This window comes from Monodelphis domestica, chromosome 5 (assembly GCF_027887165.1).
Source record: "Monodelphis domestica isolate mMonDom1 chromosome 5, mMonDom1.pri, whole genome shotgun sequence".
Classification (NCBI taxonomy): domain Eukaryota; kingdom Metazoa; phylum Chordata; class Mammalia; order Didelphimorphia; family Didelphidae; genus Monodelphis; species Monodelphis domestica.
Genome location: NC_077231.1, coordinates 280,990,586 through 281,015,295, shown reverse-complemented (window position 1 = coordinate 281,015,295; position 24,710 = coordinate 280,990,586). Strand labels below are relative to the sequence as shown.

At 35.1% G+C, this 24,710-nt stretch overlaps 1 protein-coding gene across 2 annotated transcripts in view; it reads right to left on the bottom strand.

Annotated features, from left to right (window-relative positions):
- The window catches only part of ULK4 (unc-51 like kinase 4), a 678,848-nt gene that overhangs the window by 452,669 nt on the left and 201,469 nt on the right, over window positions 1–24,710 (bottom strand). For both annotated transcript variants that reach the window (XM_007505056.3, XM_007505057.3), the window contains exon 22: window positions 14,052–14,179. In XM_007505056.3, the coding sequence (XP_007505118.1) occupies window positions 14,052–14,179 (128 nt within the window). The remainder of the gene's footprint in view (window positions 1–14,051; window positions 14,180–24,710) is intronic.

Here is a 24,710-nt window from a genome sequence, read left to right as displayed (position 1 = left end):
TTTGAGATGCTTCCTACAAAAAGAAGTCAAACCTACTGGCCTACAGTTTAAAAACCTCATTTTCTTCCTTTTTCCAACAATATTTTTACATACTTATCAAAATTTCCAATATCACTGGAAGGAGCTTAGGAATCTCATCTATCTGCTGCTTCTTTCATAATGATCATTCTTAGGACATTTCCCAAATGATTAAATTCACAAAACAGCCTTAATGGATGAAATGGATCTTCTTTTTTGGAATGGATTTGTAGTATCAGTGGAATACTGAACTCCCAGGGAAGAAACACCTTCTACCCATGGAGATCAGCAATTCATAGTCTTAGAAAGTTGCCTCATTGTGGGGACTGGAGGGATGGAGGAGGAAGGCATGGGGAGTTTTCTACTTGCCCAGGGTAATGTAGCTACTATTTGACTTTGGTGGGACTCTAGTCTGGGTCTTCCTGACTTTGAGGTCAGCTTTTTATACTATATTACTGGTCTAGCACTAAATAACCTGGATTTTTTTTTTGAAAGGATATAATATCAAATGGGTCAGTATCACTTAGGAAGAGAGTATGCCAGACTACCCTCCTTTCTCTTTTTTGGCAGGCTTGCTAGACTGGTAGCTTAGGGTAACATAATAGTTACAATTTAGTAAGATGTCAGCCAAGAACTTGCAAAAATCATTCATGCTACCTTTGTGAATAAGATGGAGAGATAATGAATATATTTAAATAGATCTGAAACTGGAACTAACTCCAATGAGGAGCAATTAATGGTTTGGTATTTATTTATTTTGTTTTTTAATAAATAAGCAAGCATTTATAAAGCACCTACTATGTACCAAACTCTGGGCTAAGTAATAGAGATAGAGATTCAAAAGGAAGATTGCTACTGCCTCAAGAAGTTAATATTTTTGTTTTTTTATTTTTAATATTTTCCAATTATATGTATAAATAATTTTAAAGTTTCTTACTTTTGAATACCAAATTCTCTCCCTCCCTCTTCTCTCTTTCCTTTCTCTTCTTTTTGAGAAGATAAGCAGTTTGATAATAGTTTATATATGTAGAGTAATACAAAACATAATTTCCACATTACTCATATTATAAAAGAAAAAGAAAAAAGAAAAAGCTAAAAAAAGTATGTTTGAATCTGCATTCAGACTCCTTCAGTTCTTTCTCTGTAGGTGGACAGCATTTTTCATTATAAGTTCTTTAGAATTGTTTTAGACCACTGAATCACTGAAAATGCCTTAGTCATCCATAGTTGATTATCATATAATATTGCCATTACTGTACAGAATATTCTCCTGGTTCTTCTGTTCAGTTCACGTTGCATCAGTTCATGTACATCTTTCAATGTTTTTCTGAAATTATCCTACTCATTATTTCTTAAAGCACAACAGTATTCCTTTATAATTCTATACTCCAACTTGTTCAGCCATTCCCTATTTAAGGAATTCCCTTCAATTTCCAATCCCTTGTTACCCAAAAAGAGCTGCTTTAAATATGTGTGCATGTGTATATATGTGTGGGTACATACATATGCATATATGTATGTCTTTTTAAAAAATTCTCTTTGGGGTATAGATCTAGTAACAGTATTGCAGGATCAAAAAACATTCATAATTTTTCTAGCTCTTTGGGTATAGTTTTAAACTATTCTTCTTAACAGTTGGATAAGTTTACAAGTCCACCAACTGTGCATTAGTGTCCCAATTTTCCTATATTCTCATCAACATTCATCATTTTCCTTTTCTGTTATTAATCTGATAGGTATGAAATGGTATTCAGAGTTCTTTTAGTTTGCATTTGTCTAATAAATAGTGATGTAGGTACTTTTTCATGAATATTGATAGGTTTGATTTCTTCATTTTAAAATTTAATGGCTTGATATTTAGAGACAAAATGCAAAGGAATAAATGAAAATTCATAGTTGGGTTCAAAATATCAACCTCAGTACAAAAAAAAGATAAAAATGACTACAGAAAAGATTCTCATGGGAATAGAAAAATATAGAGTCACAGTAGACTATAAATTCAATATAAATCATCATCATCTGCTGCCCGCCCCATTGTACATACATTTCTCTATACAAACATATAACCAGAAGCATGCACATATGTATGTATACACACATATAAATTACTTTATATTCATTTTGAATATTTTATGTAGACTTTTCTCTGTATTATTCTTTTCCTCAATAACCTGTAAGTTCCTTGATGGCAGGAGGAACTATCTTCATTATTGTTTTTGTATTGTTGGTGCAAGGAACAAAGAAGGCACTAAATTAATGTTTCTAATCTAAAGTTATGTTGTAACTACCATTAAACTATAAGATCTTAGGAGCAGAAATTTGTTTTTTTTAAACTTTACCTTCTGTCTTAGAATTGCTAGTAGTATTAGTTCTAAGGCAGAAGAACAGTCAGGGCTGGGTAATGGGGGTTAAGTGACCTTTCCAGGGACACACAGCTAGGAAGCTCTGGAGTCATATATGAACCCAAGACCCCCTTGTTTCCAGGCCTGGCTCTTTATCCACCAAGCCAACTAGCTGTTCTGACAGGAACAGTTTTTATATTTTCTGCAATTCTCCAGTGTCTCACAGTGTGCCTGGGACACAGTAAAGTGCTTAATAACTTCATGTTGACAAATTATTCATGGATTCACAAGATCACAGGCTTAGACCATTAGATCATCTAGTTCAAATGTATTAGTGAGCTTATTATTTAATGGGAGCTTAGGTAATTCTATGTATAGTTTGGAGTAAACATCTCTTAATCTATAATTTCTATAGAACTTAATTTTCAATGACAAAATTTGGTTACAATGATTATAACTTCATAAGCCAGAGAAGATATGGGCAGTTAGAAAATGGAAAATTTCTGCCTTAGAATGAGAGCTGCTTTTTTGATATGCAGATATTATAAATGAAATGCTTGATTTTTGCTGAAGAAGAGTAGGAGAATTAGAAACCATGTGTCTATGAAGGGAAATGTAGGTATAGGGGAAGGATGGATGCATCTGGGCTAATTACAGAAAAAAGCAACAGTAACCTGAGCTGAAAAAACTTAGCCATTATTGCTAACAAACAGGTGACTAATAAAATATTGATAACTACTGACCCATAAGCCAACTTTCCCAGCTCTACAACATTTTATGAGACTAATTTCTAAACTCTAATGAGGTCATCCTGATAAATATATGTGACAATATGGGAAAATTTTTGCAAATGCTACTAATAACTAGTCACATCTTTACAATAGCACAACTGCCTAAAATATGCACGTTACAAAATCATGGTGATGATTGGTTTTTACATTAAAACAGCATTTGATTTGGTAAAGCAAAAGGACTCGTAGGTTATTGGCATTGAGCTGACTCTAGTAAGATCAAATTCAGTTGGTAAAAACATGAATTCTTGCAAAAGAATTCCAAAAATCAGCAACACAGGTGCAAGAGGCATGGTGAGTTATTCCCCAAAATATTTGAGGGCCTTAAAGTAATTCAAGCTCTCTATGAGTAGGCCATGTGATGTAGTGGCTGATTTAATCTCATTTGGTTAGAGTCCTAAAAGGGATATAGCTGGGTTAAAAAACATGCACTTTTCAGTAATTTTTTGTGCATAATTTCAAATCTCTTGTTAAAATAGTTGCACTGATTCATAGGTCCACCAGTAGTGCATCAATGTACCTGTTTTCTTACAGCCCCTCTAATATGTATCATTTTTCTTTTTTTGTTGTCTTTGTCAATTTGATGGGTGTGGGGTAGTATCATAAGAAAAGGTGCTGTATGTGCAAACATATTTATAACAATTCTTTTTATTCTGGCCAAAATGAAAGGCATCTGTGCCAATTAAGAAATGACTGAATAAGTTGTGATAAAGACATGATAAGACATTTATGAACTGATGAAGAGTGAAGAGGGACCAGGAGGACAATTCATCTCCTAAGATGAATATTATAAAAATGAACAATTCTGAAGGCCTTTATAAACTGATGAAGAATGAAACGAGCAGAACCAGAACAATTTCTACAATAGCAACACTGTAAAGACAAGCAACTCTGAAAACTGTAAGAATTATGATGAGCAGAAGGACCATCTATGATTCCGGAGGATAGATGATGAAACATAACTGTCTACTTCCTGACATAAAGGTGATGGATTTAGGATGCAAAATAAAACACAAATTTTAAGCTATAGTCAATGTGAGAATTTATTTGGCTTGACAATGCATTTTGGTTATGGGAAATAAGTTTTCCTTTTCTCTTTTTTTTTCCATTGGGCTGAGGGTGGCTGAAGAGATGTGAATGTATTTTCAAATGAGATCTCTTTATGGTAGTTTAGCTTCAATGTTTTGCTTTGTTATAAGACACTCAAACAGAACATAGGTAGGTAATCTAGAAATGTTTTAAATGTAAAAATAAAACATGCTAATAAAAACAAAAAAACAAAAGCTATTGTGATCTTGCATGGCATTAAAAGAAGCATGGCTACCTGTTCCTCCATACTCTGTCCTCATCAGGGCTTATCTGGAGAAATGGGTTCAGTTCTGCACGTGATATTTTAAGAAAAACTAGAATGATAAAGTGCCTAGAATAGGGTAACCAAAGGACAAGAAATTATGTAATATGAGAAGAACTGGTGGAAATAACAGTGCATATTAATCCTGGAGAAGAGAAGGGGATTAGAGGTGTGGAGGGAGATGATGACTATCTTAAAATTAATAGAAGGGATATCATGGTGATGTTATACACAGATTGGTTTTATTTGACCCCAGAAAGAAGAAACAATAGCAACGGGTAGACGTTATGAAGAAGCCAATTTAGAACTGATGGAAAATTTTCCTAATAATTTGACTGATCTCTGCAATTTCATCAAACTTCCACCAATACTTTTAACCCCCAACAAATTGTAATTTGTTATCTATCTTACTTAAGCTAAATCAGTAAGCCTTTATCTCCTCCAACCTCCTTAAGCAGTATCTGCATCCAAACTCTCAGAAATCAACTGTCAGATGGTCTTGACAATGTACAATATCAGAAAGACTTAGAGAAGAACCCTAAAACTATAAATGGATTCCACATATGTAATTTATTAGGTCACTCACAAGTCACCTAGGATAAGAGACCATGGATTCATCATTTCAATCTGCACTGTTGGAAAAAATACCTACATTGATGCCATTATAAATCCACCAAAGTGTTAAAGAAAAGCATTAATAACCTCAAGATATGTTCTGATTATAAAATATTTATGATATTTCAGAGCAAACTAAAATGTTATCTTTAGATTAAAAGTCATCAAAAATAGCTATAAAAATGTAATTAGAAAACATTAAGCACAATCACAGAATTACAAGGTGACAGGGAAGGGAGCATGTACTTGAAACCTTCTGGACTAACAACATTTCTCTATTAAATAGCTAGCCAGAGTTCAAGTGGACCTACTAAAGCTTTAAAAAAGCCACCTGTCTCACTCTTCTAAACCAGAAGATCTCACAAATGCTCACATGAGGAAGTTAGTCCTTGTTCCAATGCCCACTTCCATTCCTTACTCTCTAGCCTTGGCTCCAATTCAATAGTGATAAGGGAAGAAAAAAATAACTAATTGTAAACCTCTTGACTTGTTGAGGCTGATAGGTAGGTGTCTGTGAGTTCAAGAAAACCATCTGAGATCAAATATTTATGTAGTCTACTGTCATACACCATTTCTAAAGGTGATTGGAAGTAAGAATCCCACAGAGAGAGACTAAAGAGCTTCAGAGCTGTTTCTTTGCACTCAAAATGAAAATTAGGGCTCAATTCACTAAAATTAAAAGGGAAACCAATAGAACCAACTCCCCTTTATTTTTCAAGTGAAAAACACAAAACCTCTTCAGCATATGTTGTGCCAGCATGGCTCTTAATCCACCAGAAGTCAAATGTAAATGAGTTCTTGGCATTCTTTGTTGGGATTTTGGCACCTTTTTCCATTCTTCATGCAAGATTCTTCCTCATCACTACTCTTTGTCCTCATTGTTCTTCCACCTGTAATTCCTTCATTGTCCAATTCTGCCCTGCCCCACTGATGGACTATGAAATGTAACTAATTATAAAACTAAAGTACAAATGCCATGTTAGTCTTCCATGTTTTCCGATTTCCATCAGTCAAGGTCATGAGCTAACAATGGAACGCACACTTGAGAGAGGAGTGATAAGTTGACTCTTTTGAATATTCTTCAATTCATTCTAGTAGCTAACAGGAAAGTCTAGTGAATCTTTTGATTCACAAAGTCCAGTAATGGAAAAATGAGTACAAATTTCATGAATGAAAAATGAACTGACAAAACTAGCTGTATAGAGATATAAGATTCTCAAATAGCCACACTTTCATTTTTTCTTTCTGCTCTATGGAAGAGCCTCCTGAACTCTCCAAAAGGAAGGCTTAACACACTCTCAATGAACAAGTCATGCCTTTCATCCTGTTGTTCACAGTGTTGATCATTTTCTCCTAAATACCATACCAAACCATAGCTATAATCAATATAAATCAATTCATGTTTTCTTGGTATTTCAAGAGGCCAGCTTGCTACACTTGCTTCTCTAATTATATGGCAAATTATCTGTAGTGGTTATCAAGTTATGGATTGCAGTACATCAGCCAGATAATTGTAAACTGATTTTTACTGAATGTATCTGAAAAATGTAAGCAGTAGTTATTTCTCTCTACCAAATGTAATTTTAACCATAAAGTCACAATTTGGGAAGCACAATACATCAAATAACTATTGCCTATAAAATATGACTTTGGGAGGAAAAAATAAATGGGGAAGAAAGTGGGGAGTGTATTAATAGCTATACTACTTCACCCCTTAAGCTGAAAATTTATATCACATGAATTTATAGAATAAATGAGGAACAAGGATGGTGCCTTTCCTAATAGTTTTTTGGTTTTCTAGTTTCCTTTTGGAACACAGTGAAAAGAGGGCTGAATTTAAATGCAGAGGCATTGTGGTCAAATTCAAACTCTTTCACTTATTATCTCAGTGTCCATGAACAAGTACCTTAGCTGTTCAAGGTCTTGGTTTCCTTAAATAAGAGGATAGACTTAATGATATATGGGATACTTTCAAGTTCTAGATCTATGATTATTTTATTCTGAAACTAAAATTTTAAATCTAAAAATTATCCATAGTAAGAGAGAAGAAATGAAAATGAATAATAATATGGTTTCTACCATGTTCCTAAGCAAAATACTAGAAAAAAATTAATAGTAGGAAAAATACATACTTTGAAAATATTTCCACTAATGGTTAGTACAGATTAAATCAACTTCTGTTTAAATTAACAATCTTTAAAATGTTTAAATATGATGAGGTTTTCTAAGTAGCCTCCAGAATTTCATCTCCTACTTTTTCATTTAAAAAAATAAAAATTAACCGTGAGGAGGCCAAAAGTCCCTAGAAGAAAATCTGGTCTCTCTCTTTTATCATGCATCACATTTGTAAATCACTCTTCTGGACAGAATTAGAAGGGGGAAAAAAAGAATAAATCAAGACAGTGGAACAAAGAAAGTGATTTTAAGAAGCAGATCAATTCATTCTATCAAATCCAAGGAACAGTAAGAACTAGCTATTATAATTTTAAAACAGCAGTAGTGTAACTCTTCTGAAAATGATGGGTAATGGTAATTTTTTACAATGGTACTGAAAGTTTTGAAAAGAGTATTATAGCTCAAGTGACAAAATTATGCCCGGAAGATTATGTGAAGTCAGGGTTAACTCTCCCCTTGTCTATTTTTAGCTAATCAAGTCAAGAACTCAAAGCACCCCTTCTTACCATTAAGTATTAGAGTTCACAAGTCACTTAACTAGAGTAAGGTCACACCTCCAAAGGCCACGCCCCCCATACCTTTGGGTAGTGCTAGGCAAATTGAAAGACTGTGATTGATTTCTGTGAAGAAGAGGAGTGACAGGAAGTGACTTGGAAAAAGGAACATAAAAGAAGAAAACAGCATAGTCTAGAGATCATTCCTTTCCTGGCATTTGGAGTGAGTGGCTGAGATTCCTGCCTTGGCTTTGGAGGAGACTTTTTCCCTGGATCTTGCTTCGAAATCCACGTGGAGATTGGACTTGGGGAAGCCCCTGCTGGGGCTGAGCTGGCCTTTACTAGAGAAGGGCTAGTAGGCTTGTTAGGAATCTGTCTATCAACATTTTACATTTTCACTCTTTCCATCTCTTTATAAATAAAAGCTACTAAAAGTCATTTTGACTTAAGCTGTAATATTTTAAAATCTGTGACCACAATATTACTTTATAACTCTCTTATTTAGTAAAAAACCTAAATTTAAACCTTACAGTTACATTCAAGGGAAATGCACTAACCTCAATTACATTCTGAGGCAAGTATTGAGCACCATGCTAATTGAATATTTTAAATTTAATCATTATTTTCAAAATAGGCTCTTGGTCAATTGTAAAGGCTTTAAAATTTAACAAGTAAACTATAGTATCTTTATTATATCTTTTCTCTTCCACTTTTTTTAACCCTTGCTTTATGTCTTAGAATCAATACTAAGTATTGGTTCTAAGATAGAAGGGCAATAAGGTTGCTAAGCAATTGGGGTTAAGTGACTTGGCCAGGATCATACAGCTATGAAGTTTCTCAGTCCACATTTGAACCCAGGACTTCCCATCTCCAGGCCTGGCTCTGAATCTACAGAGCTCCTAGCTGCCTCTCCTCTCCTACTCTTTTCACTCCACTCCCCATGAGAGATTCTGTTTAGTTTTAATTCCAAAATAATATGTCATCCCAGAATACGTTCATCACTTCAGATCCCACCCCAACTCCTAAATCACAAAGAAAGTGCCTTTAGTATCCAGGGTCTGTCCAACAGAGGGTGAGAGTTAATCAAGACATAAAATCTTGGGGTATATTATGAAAATGAAGTGAAATGACTCCCTGAAGAGGGACACCTTGCCCCTTTCCCACATTCATCTATGGCATTACAAAGGTAAGGCTGAGAAAAGCTGGGTAACATTCCAATTCCTAGCCATGAGCCAACATATTCCTCATCCCATTACTGACCTCCACCCTATTCCAAATCACTCATTTCATTTCTATCATCACATGACACATCTTAGCTATTTTATCATCTTTTACCTCCTCTGCTTCAAACACATCAAATATCCATGATGTTAATGGTAGAAAAATTATACCAAACCCACTGTTTCCCTGTTTCAGCAAAGTGTACACAAATATTCCAGTTACTTTTCTGCATGACAATCATCCTCTATTCTCCCATCCTCTTTCCTTTAGAAGGAGAATAGAGCTTCTCATCATTGTCTGACTTCAGTCCTGAATTTATTTCACTCTCACAGATATATGTACTGTAATTTTTAGAGAACTGTAAGATTGCAACAACAATTCACTCAGAGCTTCACAATGGTATTAATCTCAGTACCTTGATTAAAATAAAAATCCTGTCCAAATCCCAATGGAACAACATTTATCTTGAGAATGACCATCTATGCAGCCCTGCTTTGGGCAAGTTAGTATTTAGCTACCACTTCATCTGATACAATTAATTCAAGCCAAATTCTTTCCTGTGATTTTCCATTGACTTTCATCAGATTTTATAGGGCAGAAGCAATATCATTTTTTAGTAGATATTGACTGACCATTTTTTAAGCTTCCAACAAAATATTGCTAATGAGAAACTTTATAGAGTATAAAATAGCAGTTTACAGTAAGATTTTTATAAGTTTATTCCAACATTAAGGCAAGCAAATTTGTATCTAGAAATCAAAGTTATCCATTTTAAAGCTATCCAGGGTATTGCTTAATTTCAACACTCCAGAACAATTTTCCTCAAGGCAAGAAATACTCTTGAATAGCTAAAGATGCCAGAGCAGACCTGTTAACACATGAGAAAACAACCATTTTTTTCTGCTGGGATCAATAAAAGGCCTCTGGGATACATAATATTACAAAACTAGCTGGGTCCCAAAATAACGTACCCCCTCCTCAAGTGTCCCCATTTCACATTATGTGCTCCAGTGAACTATATTAGCCAAAAATCAGCTTTATTAATAGAAACATTAGTTACTGAAAGCATTCACATTCTGGGCAAGAAAATCATCATAATATGTGAAAAGAAACATTTGGTTGTAGTTTCCATAAAGATTTAAAAACTGCTCTAAGACAAAACTGAAAATGACAGTCCTTGTGTACTACAGAAGTGGGCCCAAGGACTTTTGTATGGCGTGGGATGCACTCCTTTTTGTACTATTCTTCAACACAAATGTCTACCCACTATCCTCTACATCATGCTGATTCCTTCTGGGCCCACCCAACCCCCTCTAGTCCATTATTTAACTAAATCCTACTCCATCTTTCTGGCATTTGAATCCAAATCTCACCTTCTCTATGAAGCCCTCGCCAATGATTCCACTTACCCTTTACTTCTAGCTTCCTATTGTACTTAGGAATAAGAAATGAGATTTCTGATCTCCCGGATATAATGAACTCTTAGAGAAGAAAAATCCATCTACCAATGCAAGTTACATTTTCTCTGCAAGTTACAGTTTTAGAGATTTCATGAGAGCACTGAGAAGTCAAGCAATTTTCCCAGGGTCACAAAGCTAGGCTGAGTCAGAGGCAGAACTGGATCCCAGGTTTTCCTGGCTACAAGGGCAACTCTTTATCAACACACCATGCTCTCACTTGCAACTAGCATCTAATTGTTCCAGGGCACTAGTTTGTCACATAAACAAAGCTATAAGCTCTTTGAAGAAAAGGAATATGTCAGATACTTTTCTTATCTCTTGCATAGCTACTGTAGTGTTTGGCACCCAGTATATACTCAATAAATAAATACTATTTGGACAAAATCTTCCAAAAACTCAGTTTTTCTAGAACACTATCACCGTTGTTTAAAGTGGCATGGAATTGCCTCATCTCTCTTACTTTGAAGGATTATTGTCCTTCCATAGATTAAAAGTAACTGGGATTACTAGGATGTGCTCAAGGAAATCCTTTTAAGTACAAAATGGAAATAGTTTTGGTGAGCTGAAAGAACATAAGAAATATACTCAGAGATATATTTTAGAGACCTCGAAAAGAGTGTTGAGAAGCAATTTTCAGGTATGTCAATTTTTTTTTTACCTCCTCAAATTTTTAGGCCTGGCTATTTAACTTTAGCTGCCCTGGCTGCAGTGACCAACATCTTTTTTTCAAAATGACGGATGATTTTTCTCCAATCATTTACAAAAACCATTTTTTGAGCAAACACCCTTCTTTGATCAAAGCCAAGCTTCTCATATTGCTGAAGGCCACAAGGGTGGTAATGCTGAAGGTCCCAAGGGAATACTAGGGTGATTATCAGGAATTCCATTTCAGTTTCTAAGAAAACTCACAGAGTGAACTCTGACGGTTCATCCACTGAAAGGACAATTGTATGTAGTGAGCCATAAGGCCTTATTTTATCACCTGTCATGTTCAATGTGTGTATGAAGTCATTTAGAGAAATAGTCAGGCATTTGGGGGCTATCATATCTTTTTTATCTGACTCTGACAGCTCAATCTCACCACCTGTCCACTGCCTGACAGATTTGGGGGCTGAGATCACACAAAACTGGTTGAGATTCAAGCCATAAAAGGCAAAAGCGATGCTGGTAGGTGGGAGGAAATCTGCATTACATGGCATGGGTTATCCATGCCCTCCATTTGAGGCTCTGTCTCTCATGTAGGCTTGGAGCTCTCTTAGAGTCCCAGCTGCTTCTGGAGTCTAGTCTGCAGTGGCAGGAAGAGAGGAACATTTTTCTATCTATGTTTATCACAGACTGAGGCACCTTGTTTGAACAGGAATGTCACCACTTTTCTGAGTGCCTTTCTTTCTGCCCTCCAGGCTGGATTTCCACAAAGCACTTGAAATGCAGCAAACCCAAGACCAGGCAGTCAATGATGGAAAATAAGACTTAATAGGGAGCATAATGTGCTTGTTTTCCATAGTTTACTATTTTACATTTACTATTTAACATTTCCTTCTGAATATAACTCTAAGTGCCAATTTGAATATATAAAGGCCAATAAAATAATAACAAAGCCACAGATACATGCCCATTTCTCTCCTGTGTGTCTCCAATTGTTTTCTTATTCAGAATTGCCAAGGTTTCAATTTATGGAGGTTAAAAAAAAAAAAGCGCTTTCTTAAAAAGAACCAAATCTCTGACACTTGAACACTCCAAAGGTCCTGTAAGCCCCAATTTGGTTATTTTATGTGATGGTAGAAGATCTTTCTGGCAAAGCTGCTGTAACTCACTAGAGCAAGCCAATGGGAATAGTCTATGCAGCTCCCTTCTTAAGTCTTAATCATAGGGGCTGCAAAATCTTCAATAATGCTTCAGCTAATGTGATATTTAAAACAGCCTCAAGGTATAAGTACAAAAAATAAGATACTTCTTCCAGAAATGCAAATGATTTAATCTCCACAGCAGAGAAAAATAATTCAAAATTCTCTATTCTTAAAAATAACCCTCAATGACAAGTAGTTTGGCTCAGAATAACATTATTACATCTCATTAAAGATTAAGTAGAGAACCTTGAATGTAATTTATCAGTGCCTCCCTGTTTTTCAAATCTCCCATTCCCCAAACTCTTACATGAGTTCCTAACTCTCCTTGATTCTAGACTCTACTGAGATCCCCAGAGACCCTCAAGTCAATCAGAACAGTACTTGCCCCCAGTGAGTTCAGATCATTCATTCCATGTGCCCTACTTGACATCCTCTCCTCCTAGCCCCAGATTATTTTATACTGCAAAAATTTGGCATTTCCTAGTCCTGGATTCAAAGATCCAAAAACTAACGTGAAGGGAAAGGGAGGAAAGATATCCCATTGTGAAAAGAGAGGAAAAACATAGCTTTATTGAAAATTCCCAATTTGTAGTCACTAACAATAACTCACATAAAAGCAAACAAAAAATGAAAAATGACAATGAGTGGAGGATCACCCACATGGCATCATCAAGAACAGGTCATAACAGCCTAATTTCTTTTTCAGATGGGATTACTCAATTAGCAGATAAGGGGAAAGCTGCGCCAAAAGACAACCTAGGCTTTAGCAAAGCTTTTGGTAAAAGTATCTGATACTTTATCTATGAGCTATGGATTAGACAATAATAATATGAAAGGATTCAGAACAAGTTGAATAGACAGATTCAAGAGTAGTTCAAAGACAATGTGGCAAGAAGTATCCAGTAGAGGGCCTTGGGGATCTGTGCTTGGCCCAGAGAGTTTTACAGCGGTATCAATAACTTTGGATAAAGGCAGATATATTTTCAACAAGTTGGATTATGACACAGATCTTTGAGGGATAGCTAGCACAATGAATGGGAGAATCAGGATCTAAAAGGATCCTGATCGAATAAAGCACAGGGCTCACTCTAACAAGATAAAATTCATTAGGGATATATGTAAAGTCTTGAACTTGGGTTTTTTAAAATCATCTTCTTTAGCCTAATATGGAAGAGGAATGGATAAAAAAGTTGTTTTCATATATCAAAAGCATGTACTTAGGAGTCCAAGCCTCTGGGCCTAGGCCAAGACTCCCAGGAAGCATTCATTAGAATTTTTATACTCTAGGACATAAGATATATACAATCTATGCTTTTAGTTGGCAGTCATCAGAATTTAAAAAAAAAAAAAGCACTGGCCTCAAGAGTGCAACTATGAGTATCCAAAGCAATGAGATCCCTCAAATCTCACTAATGACAAAGTTGTCCAGGCCCTTATATCCTGTCACCAAAGCTTACTCTGGGAGTTCTTCAGCACTTTTCCTATTTCCCAGGATCTGACTTAGTACCAAATGCACTAACTTGTGATCCTGGCACATTATCACCTAAAGAAAACTGGTTTTCGAGTATTAGGTTCATTTATATAAAGGCTCTAAATTTTGTGGAAAAGTTCAAATCCAAGGCCTACCTTAAAAATTAATATCAAGTCATCAATTTAAAATGTAATAATATCGACAATCGTTGCCATAACTACTAACTGAAACTTACAGAACCAATTCAGGGGCCTGGAGTTCCTTACCTTGCTTGGCAACTGAGAAGCAACATCTCTCGGTTATGAATCAAAATATATAAAAGGACCAGAAAAGCTTTTGCTCGAATGGAAGTCGAAGGACTGTCAAACAGACGTATTACTGTGGTAACAAAGTCCTAAAGGAGAGAGATGAGAATTATGAAGAAAACAAGAAACCGATATTCTTTCAGTTTGAGTATAATGTTGTTTATCAAGAAAAAGATTACAGAGGAGTGAATGCTGGATTCCAATTTATTATTACAGTCAATATGGAATTCTGTCATTGAGTAAAATTTCTGGGCAAAACAGATGATGCTCCTGTTTTAGCTAAGCCTGTGGAGCTGGAGAAAGAGTGAAAATAGCAATGTATAAATACCTTAAAGAAACATATGCTCTGAAAGATGTCCCACTTGTTCAGTTGAACTTGTTCCATTGGCTGACTAAGGGTTACTCTCTTTTCAAACAAATGAAATTTTTGGGTTCTAAATATTCACCTCTTAAACATTTATCTTCCTTATTGTTATGAAATTCTTGTGTAAAACTTTTGTGTTTTTGTGAAAGAGCATAATGAACATAAAGAGACAGATTTTGAAGAAGCTTTAGTCCATTTAACACCAAAATTTAGGCTTAGATCTAGGAAAGTTATTTTCCCTGCTCTCATGAGCTCAGTCCACTAGGCACTCATTGATTCATAGACCCAGGATGCAGTATACTGAAAATTCACATGGCAGACATGCCAGGTTTTTTAAAAAGATAGGGAGGGTTTTGTTAAAAGACTACTTGGACTTGGAAATATTTTCCTTTTAAAAGAAAACTGATGGCCTCAGATACTTCCTAGCTATGTGACCCTGATTAAGTCATTTAACCCCCATTGCCTAGCCTTTACCTCTCTTTTGTCCTGGAACCAATACACAATATTGATTGATTCTAAATCAGAAGGTAAGCATTTTAAAGGAAAAGAAAAAAGAAAACCAAGTTGGCCCAGTCTTCCAATTCTTCTGATTACCAAAAGCCTCCCTTTTTGTTGACTTCAGTGCCTTTTCCAGGCATCTTTGAAATGCTGCTTTCATAGTTTTTACAACACTGAATTTTTCTAGTTCTCTTCCAAATTCTGTGCCTTCTTGAGGGTGGGCACTCTATCCACTGCATCACCCAGTTGCCCCAGAAGAACTCTAAGCATATTCTATTCTCAATTCTTTGCTCTTCCTCTGGTATCATTCATTATAAGAGTTGTTCTATTCTCATGGCCTTAATCTCTAAGCCAATAACTACCATATCAATGTACATGATTTGTCCAATGTTTCCAAATGCCTATAGGCCATCTATAATGATATATGTATATGTATATTATAACTCATATGTTTATATATGTATTTGTGACATATATTTATGACATAGATAAAAGATAGATAGATATTTCATAACTCGAGGAAAGCTAGGATTCCTCGAGAGATGGGACTATTTTGTTTATTACAGTGCATGGAACAGAGTAAGGTCATAAACTCTTTTCATTTCTTTGCTGGGTCAGGCCAGTGGATATCAACAACTGGAAACTGGTAGGATATGATTATGAGTATCAGAAATGAGTACCAAGAAGATCCTGAGCTTAAAGTACAACCACATTTGGACTGAGACAAATGTATCAAATATTTATCAATCAGCTATCCTGGTCTTCTGGCACTTCTGACCCACTGGTCTATTGTTTATTAGTTTGCTAAGTTGACTTCTGCTTTGTCTCTGGTTCAAGTCTAACCTCATTGATTCACCCTAACATTCCTTCTCTGATTCCCTCCCCTTATTTGCTTTTCTCATTTGAGGGGTTTCTGAATGGCTTCTTTTTTTGGCCTGATATAGGCCTTTCCATTACTGTTGGCAGGTTCCATCATTCCCCTAACACTCCTGGTTCAAAAAAAGTCAGTGGTATCCTGTTGCCTCCAAGATAAAATACAAACTCAATACCTTGATCTTCAAGACACTCAACAATCTAGACCCTACAAACTTTAACAGACATATGGCATATCACATTAATTTTCTCTAGGTACTTTATATTCTAGCCAAACTGGACTCCTACCAAAAATATTCCCAGAGCTCCAAACACTATCTCTTATATCTGGGAAGTCACATAAAGAATCCCTCAAGTCTGAAAAGCACTTATTCCTCATCTTTGCCTTTCAGAATAATTTTCTCCTTTAAGTTCCAACTTAAATGCTACCTCCTCTGTGAAGCCTTCCTCAATGTCCTCAGCTTTTAAGGCTCTTTCCCTCTTCAAGAACTACAGTGAAACCTTTTCATCAGTCACAAGGCAAACACAAAGAAACTAAGCTAAACTTACTCATGAAGGATCTCCGGTCCAATATAAAAGAGGAGATATAATCTCAGGACAAAGAGAGAACATGCAGGCCACATACAGGAGTGAGGATGGAGATAAGCAACAACAAAACAAACCAGACTTCCCCCTGGGTGGGGGAAGAACACAGAATGATTTCGTGAGATCAATTAAAAATGTTTATTATGCACTTACTACATGCCAAGCACTGTGATAAATGTCTGAGAAACAAAGAAATCAAAAACTGTCCCTGCCTTCAAGGGGCTTACATTCTATACATTCTAATAGGGAGACAACATGTTAATAGTTACATACAAAATATATGTGTGTATGTGTATGTATATATATATATATATATATATATATATCTCAGAAGGCAGGAAACATTAAGAAGGAAGGCTCAGGTGGCTATGAGAGCCAGGAAAGTCTCCTACAGAAGCTACTTTTTTGAACTGAAGCTTGACAGAGATGGGAGATGGAGTGTCATATTTGAGGAACTAGTAAATAGGCCAGTATTGCCAGATCATGACAAGGGTAAAAGTAAAGTGCAAAAATACCACAAAAGTAGAAAGTGCCCTTATTGAGAAGAGCCCTAATAAATGCCAAAGAAAGGACTCTAGAGGGGAATAAGAAGCTATGTGGAGGGGGAGGGAGAGTGGCGAGTCATATATTGAGGTTCCCAGGGTTCTTCTGTATGATGACATATGTAAACTAAGAGATTCTTCAAAACATCCCTCCAAATTGTATCTGTGATTACAGTGTCAGGCATGAAAGTTCAACTGACTTAGAAGTTATCCCATTGTTATACTTTTCTGTGAAATATAAGGGTCAAAGATAATCCCAGAGTAGACACCAGGACCTAATTGGATATATTTTTTTAAGTTGTTAAATGATAGTATTTAAGAAAAATTTTTAATATAGTCTAGGATGTCAAGGTATATTTGAAACTTCCTCAGAGGGACAATGAGAAAGAACCTTATGTAATAAACTATTAAAATATAAAGCAGCATTGTGGGGAAAAAAACTATCAGAATTGACAACAATAGCAATAATATAATAGAAATTCACAAATTTCTAGAAATCCCCAAATCATTATAGCAAGGAGAAGAGTTGAAGAAACATCAATTAAAAAAATTAAAAAAAAAAAAAAAGAAAAGCAAGAAATAAAAGCTATTGTAACTAAGGCTAGTCTCCTCTCTAAATCCTCCAAACAGATAACTGGGATAAAAAATATTGTTATTCAGTCAAGAATAAGTATTAAATTATATTTAGCTCTCTCTATACTAATTCAAATTATATCTCCTGCCAGATACTACAGAGTAAATAAGCTACCTACTAAGACTATATTTGACCTTATAATGCATTTGACTCTTTAATATGTCAGTACCCAATGATGCAGCAAAAAAGTATCTAAGATCCTGAGAGAGACAATGATTTTTTTTCTAATCTAATTTCAATTGGTGGAATAATTTGACCTGATAGGAAAAATGCAGCTATGAATTTATTCTTTTTTTGTAATTGAATTTTATTCATTTATTTATTTTTTTTACATGTAGAAGCAAATTTTTGACAATTGTTTTCTGACATTTTGCAATTCAGATTCTCTCTCCTCTCCCCGCAATATTTCCATAAGGTAATAAATACTCTGATATAGGTTACATCTGTGGAAAGCACTTTTCTAAAACAGTCTCATGCATAAGTTAAGTTCAAGGAGAAATTCTAGATAGATAAAAATACAGACAACTTTATTCAACAATTCTCTGATTATCTTTATCACATAATACATAAAACAGGGACATAATGTTCACCAAAAGTACTTGTTAAGATGGATGACTTCTGAAAAGTCCAACTGGGAGAGCAAAACCCCATAAAAATTGAGGTGTTGCTTAAATGTTCCTATTTCTGGATGATATGTGCTGATCATTTTAGAAACTGACAATAACACAAGTCCTTTTCAGAAGCCCACAAACCCTCAAAGGAATTCAACCTTTCAAGGGGAAAGGACTTGTACAAAAATATTTATAGCAACTCTTTGTGGTGACAAAGAATTGGAAATTGGGGAGATGTCTATCAATTGGGGGATGGTTGAACAAATTGTGGCATAAGATGGTGATGGAATACTATTGTACTGAAAGAGATGATGAACAGAATGATTTCAGAAAGAGCTGGAAAGACCTACATAAACTAATATGGAGTGAAATTAGCAGAACCACAAGAACATTGTACAGAGTCACAGAAATGTGTTGGGAGGATCAACTGTGAAAGACTGAGTTACTCTCAGCAATACAATGATCCAGGACAATTCTGAAGAATTTGTGACAAAGAATGCTGTCCACCTCCAGAGAAAGAACTGTTGGAGTCGAAATGCAGAACAAAGCATAAAATTTTTTATTTCAGTTTATTTGGGTTTATTTTGGAATTGGGGAGTTGTATATTTACTTAATGATTAGGATCCACTGCATCTTGTATTTATTGATTTTTCAAAAAAGCATTAAAACCAGTAGAACAAAACATAATCATTTTTTTAAAACCAATTACATGTAATAACACATTTCCAAACAAGTTAAGTTATATGATCGAACTTATCTTCCTTTCTCCCTTCCCTTCTTCATCCCAGTCCTAGCAGGGAATTCAATAAGGTTTATTCATTATTATCATGCATAAGTAGTTTTGGTTTTATGTGAGTAGTCTCTTAGGGCAATGAACTATATGGAAATGTTTTCCCTGATAATATATGTATAATGCAGATGAAATTGCTTACTATTTCCAAGAAGGGGGAACGAAAGAAAGGGAAAGAAACAATTTGGATCTTATAACTTCAGAAAGCATATGTGGAAAATTGTTATTACATGTAATTGGTAAAAATAAAATATCTTAAGAAAAAAGAGACAATTCGACATGTCAAACCACATAGGAAAACTCAAAAGGACAAAAAATGTGTGGTCCTCACGTTAAGACAGTTGGATAAGCAGCAATGAGTGAGTACATCAAAATACTTATCTCAGATGGGCCCTGTAGTAGGCAATGAACTGGGCCCAGAATTAAAAAGGTTGAAGTTAGCCTGGATTATGTATAATGCTATCGAAGAGCCCAGGCTGCTCTCTCCTTCAAAAAAAGTCTTTTCTTTTTATAATAATATATTCCTGGTATTGCTTATCTTGGAATGATTAAATAATTAATAGTCATTTATTGAGTGTGTCCTATATACCAGGAGTTCTACTAGACTGGGGATATAGATACAAAAATGAAAGTCCTGGCCCTCAAGGAGCTTCATTCCACACTGCAATAGCCTTTAAAGAATCCAAACTGTGAGTAACCCAAAGGACAAGGGAAAGGCACATTTCAGGGAGACTCAGTATATTCCCAATAATGAAATGTATGCAGGAAATGTCATGTAAAATATAAGGGAGAATACATAAGCCTGAAAAAATGACACAGTAAAGACATTTTCCAAGGGTTAGGTGTTATGCTGATATCTATGAAACATTAAAAAAGAAAGAAACAGAACAAGTTCTCTAATATACTGGGTGAATACTCTGGAGAACTAATTTGGACAAAAATGGAAGGAAAAGGTATTCAGAGTTGCCATTTGCTTTTTTAAGAGGGAATGTGTACATCCAGGAGATTGGAGAATCAATGAACTATCAAAATGATACACGTGTTACTTGTGAGCTTCAAATGGGTAACAACACAAAGAATTTTGTAAGCTCTAAATGGGTTTTAACATTATTTGGATATATTTGGGAGGGGAATTTGAATAAGGAGAATAAAAGTCACTTCACCTTTTCTATTCACCTACAGGAGGTCCCAAAAGGGAAAAAAGAATGAATTATACCCAATATGCAGTGTTTACTCCATGGTCTAAAGTGTTTCCTATCAGGATACCATAGTACAGAAATTGGGATATTCTTTACTTAATTTGCTTCATGTTTATGTATAAGAAGACTTATAAAGAAGGCCTGACATGGCAGCCACTCTGTCTGCAACACTATTATCAACTTCAATGAAGTTATGAAGCCTTTATTTTTCTCTTCAGTGTTCATATTTATAGCCTGGCCTGCTTAAAAGATGCATAAATAAGGAATTTGGGGAAAAAGGTGATAATTCCAAAGAAATATGCTATATTAGGCAAAGCTTTTTGATAGGACATATTTGGAAAGAATATTTATAGTAAAAAGAAACAACTTTCTTTGAGCTTTTTATGGCCTATATTCTGTAACTATGTTATTTGGACTAACCTAAAAATAACATTATTTTAGGGTGCCAAAGAAACTAAGAGACTCGGTTTCAAAGAAACTGAGTTAAGGAAAAAAGAGAATAGTTTTTTGTTGCTTGAAAATTTTTGTGTGCCTTCTTTGAATAAAACAATATTGATATACTGGAAGTGATGGCATATGCCTGTAACTGTTACAAAAAGGGGAAGGCAGGTAGATCACCAGAGTTGAGAGGGTTCTTAGTTACAGTAGAGCTAAAAGCCTTCCAGGTATCTGCACTAATTTCAGCACCAATTCTGGCAACAACAGGGTCAGCTTCGGTTTGGGGGGGGGGGTGGACTGGGGCTCAGAGGTCCACCCAATTACCTAAGGAGGGGTGAGGGAAAGAGCAGATTAAAGCTTCTACCTTGATCAGGTGATCCTAATCCCTTGACTGGGATCAAGCACTTCCAACCTTAATGAGATAGGATCCAGTTTCAAAAAAACACACAAAAAACCTAATATGCATGCCTCAGAATCAAAAAGAAAGCCAAATTCCACTATTGTAAAATACAAGGCTCTTGTCAGGAGTAGGAAAGGCTCCTCTGTGCTGTGTACCATAGTTCATGGGAGAAAATGGGCAATGGGAAATAAAAATATATTTTTCAGAGCAGGAACTATTGGATCCTTTATATCCTGTATCTTTCACAAGTCCAGCCTTAAATATTCATTTTCTAAAATAAAGTGAATTGGCAGAAGTAGTAGTGATAGTAGTAGCCATAGTAGTTTGTATTTATATAGTATTGAAGATTTATAAAGTATTTTGATTTTTGCAACAATTCTGTTTAACAGGATCTATTATTCCCAATTTGCAATGAGTAAACTGAAGACAAGACTGGTTCAGTGACTTGCCCAGGGTCACTTGCCCAGTGACTTGCTGCATAGTTATGTATATGAAATGGGAAGGGAATCGAAATCTTACTAACTCCAAGTTCAGCACACTTATCTGTTATGCCACCTAGCCCAAACTTCCATAATGAATGAGTGTAGCTCGTTCCAATAGCTAAAAATTTCAGAGGAAATATAAAGAAAATTATTTTTACTGGAGAAAAAAAGTAAACATTTTTACTTATTAATTTCCAAACAACTTCAAAATTATAATTGGAAGGCCATGGTCACATAATCCAATGCCTACCAGAAAAAGAATCCCCACTACAACTTCCTAACCAAGTGGTCATCTAGCTCTACTCTAATATCTCAAATGAGATAGAAACCACCATCTCCAGAGATAGCACATTCTTATGGATAAGCCTAAGTGTTGCAAATTTTCCCTAACATTCAACTTAAATTTTAATCTCTATAACTCCCAACACTTCTGAAGATCAATAAGTCTGATTTTTCTTCTGTATGATAATCTTTAAAGTAACTGAAGAAATCTACTAGGATTCTACTAAACTTTTTCTTCTCTTGGTTAAACATCCTCAGTTCATTCAACAAATCTTCTGGAATGAACTCAAGGCCCTTTATCATCCTAGCTGGCCTCCTCTAGAACATTCACCAGCTCATCCATGGTCTGTCCTAAGTACAAAGAATCATCTTTCTCCTTAAGGTCATGCTAGTTTAATTTTCTTTAAAAAAAAAAAAAGGCAATGTAAATTAATTGTAGCAAAGTAATTTCAATCCTTTGAATTATAGAAATCATAAAATTTTAAGGACAGAAGAGATCTGAACACTGCTGATCATCTAATTTAACTCTCTAATCTTAGCGATGTGGTAAAGACCATATGGCAGAATGCCCAGGCAGAGTTAAGACTTGAATCCAGGTTTTATGATGACAGCCAGACCAGCATCCTTTCTAGTATAGAAATGAGAAAAGAATCCATGATTGCAGGAATACATACTATCTGTAATGTGTTCTGCTATTCAGCTAATCTATAAACATTCCTATTTTTTAATTAACAAAAATCTATGTTCTCACCACTTCCCTAAAAAATTGCTTTGACAAATATACATAGTCAAGCAAAACAAATTCTCCTATTAGCATGGCGTGTTTCATTCTACATATTAGCTTATCCCTTTCCTCTGTCAAGAGATAGGTAACATTCTTTATCATCACAGTCCTCTGGCATCCAGATGGATCATTCCATTGATTAGAGTAAGAGCCCTTAAGGCTTTCAAAGTTGTCTGCATTTACAATGTTCAGGCTATGGTATAAATTGGAATAACTAAAACAAGGCATGAAACTAAAAGATAAGTGAAAGTTATGTAGAAATGATATCTAATATTCTATATTTACAAATATATTCTGAGAGATTAAACTAATATTTTCTGCTTGTTTTTTGTTGAAAAGCAAGATGAAAGACAAGAGTGAGGAAACATGCTCATTGTTATCCATTAGCTAAAAGCAGGCCTGAAACTTTGTTAATGAAATCTGATCTTTGTTTAGACCACTTAGGCCCTGAAGTAACTTTTTGATTACTGGATTTAAATAACATTAAATCATGTTCTTCTCACCAAATATTTCCTTTTCTGAAAGCAGTTTCAGGAAACTTAAAACACACATTCCCAAATTATGAACTCTATGACTTTTCTCAAATACTTTATTCTTCCAAAAGTTCTCCAAAGTAACACTCATTGTTTTTTTCTTTTCCAACATTTGTTTGGATACTATTTAATGCAATTATGTCCTACAGATTTGCATATGTGCAATTATATTCATTAAATTAATGAAGTGTTTTAAAAAAAAAACAAGCATTTAGAAATAATATCCACGAATACAACTGACTCTCTCCAGTTTTGATAAATGTAATGTTTCTATATTGTACCCAACCAGCAAAGTAATAAAAAAGGCAAAAATCATTAGACCATGCTTACAGGCATTAAGAGAAGCTACTACACTCAGTCATCCTTTTATTGTTTTCTGTCATGATGACTGAAAATCAATGTAAACCCTAACAGTGGTTGCATTTGCTGATTTCCTCACTCTGCTCTGAAATTGTTTTGTGGAAAATTGAAATGTATTTAAAAGATAACTCACAAAGAAAACCCAAATCCAATTTGTTAACAATTTATGTTAAATCCATTACCATTGTTTGTTCCTTAACTTTAGACTTTAACTGAAATGATACACAGTGGTGTTAAACATGGCAATGAGAGCCATTTTCTTTAGAGATAATAAAATCTTCATTTAACATGCCTAAATAAAAACCTTTAAGCCACAGATGTTCTGTATGAATTAAAGCTACCCATGCACTTCTAGAAGGGTGCACAGACATTAGCTAAGCTCATGGAGTTGGCCATAAGAGGCTATCTGACCCAAAGTGGGAGACGGCTAATAAGCCAATGGAGGAGCTGTTGTTTGCTACTGCACTGATTAATCACCTTATATGATGAAGTCAAATAGAATGAAAAGTCATCATTGAAAGTACCTGGGAGCTGCTTTGACTCCCTTATTTTTTACTGGACTTTAAAAGGACCAAAAGGTTTAAAGATTTCTTGGTGGTCTATAATAGCACTCATATCATGGCAGTGTCAAGCAGGAGATCTAAACTTTTATTCCAATCTCTGATTCTGGTTTCAGAAAAATCAGGATGAACCTATGATGACAAATGACAGGCAGTTTGGAAGAATGAGCCTTACATCACCACTTTCTAAAAATTTAAATATTGCTAACTTTAGAACTGCCCAAATAGATTCAAGAAGTGTCCACTTTAGGAACCATTCTGACTTATGAGGGACTAAAAAAAGATCTGTGAGACTAAAAGCAAGAAATTGTGTGCTAATCTGCTTGGCATGGTCCTACAGGGAGAGAAGACAAGAGTTTAATAGATATGATCCTGGGGATATATCAATCTGAATGAGAATAAATGATATAAATTGAAGACCCTGCCAACAAGAATTATGTCATATGATGACTAAAATATATGCCAGATTGATATCTGAGACAGATAGTCTAACTAAAACTGAACACTGGGTAAAATATCCAAATGCAGAGCACTTACAGTGCTCATCTACAGCTACTGAACCTATAATTGCCATGTAAATTATATTTATGTGTACAAAGTAAATAAGAGTGAACCTGTGTATACAACTCTCTGAATACCAAGTGAGACATTATGATTCTTTAATTCACTTTGTGAATGACGATCC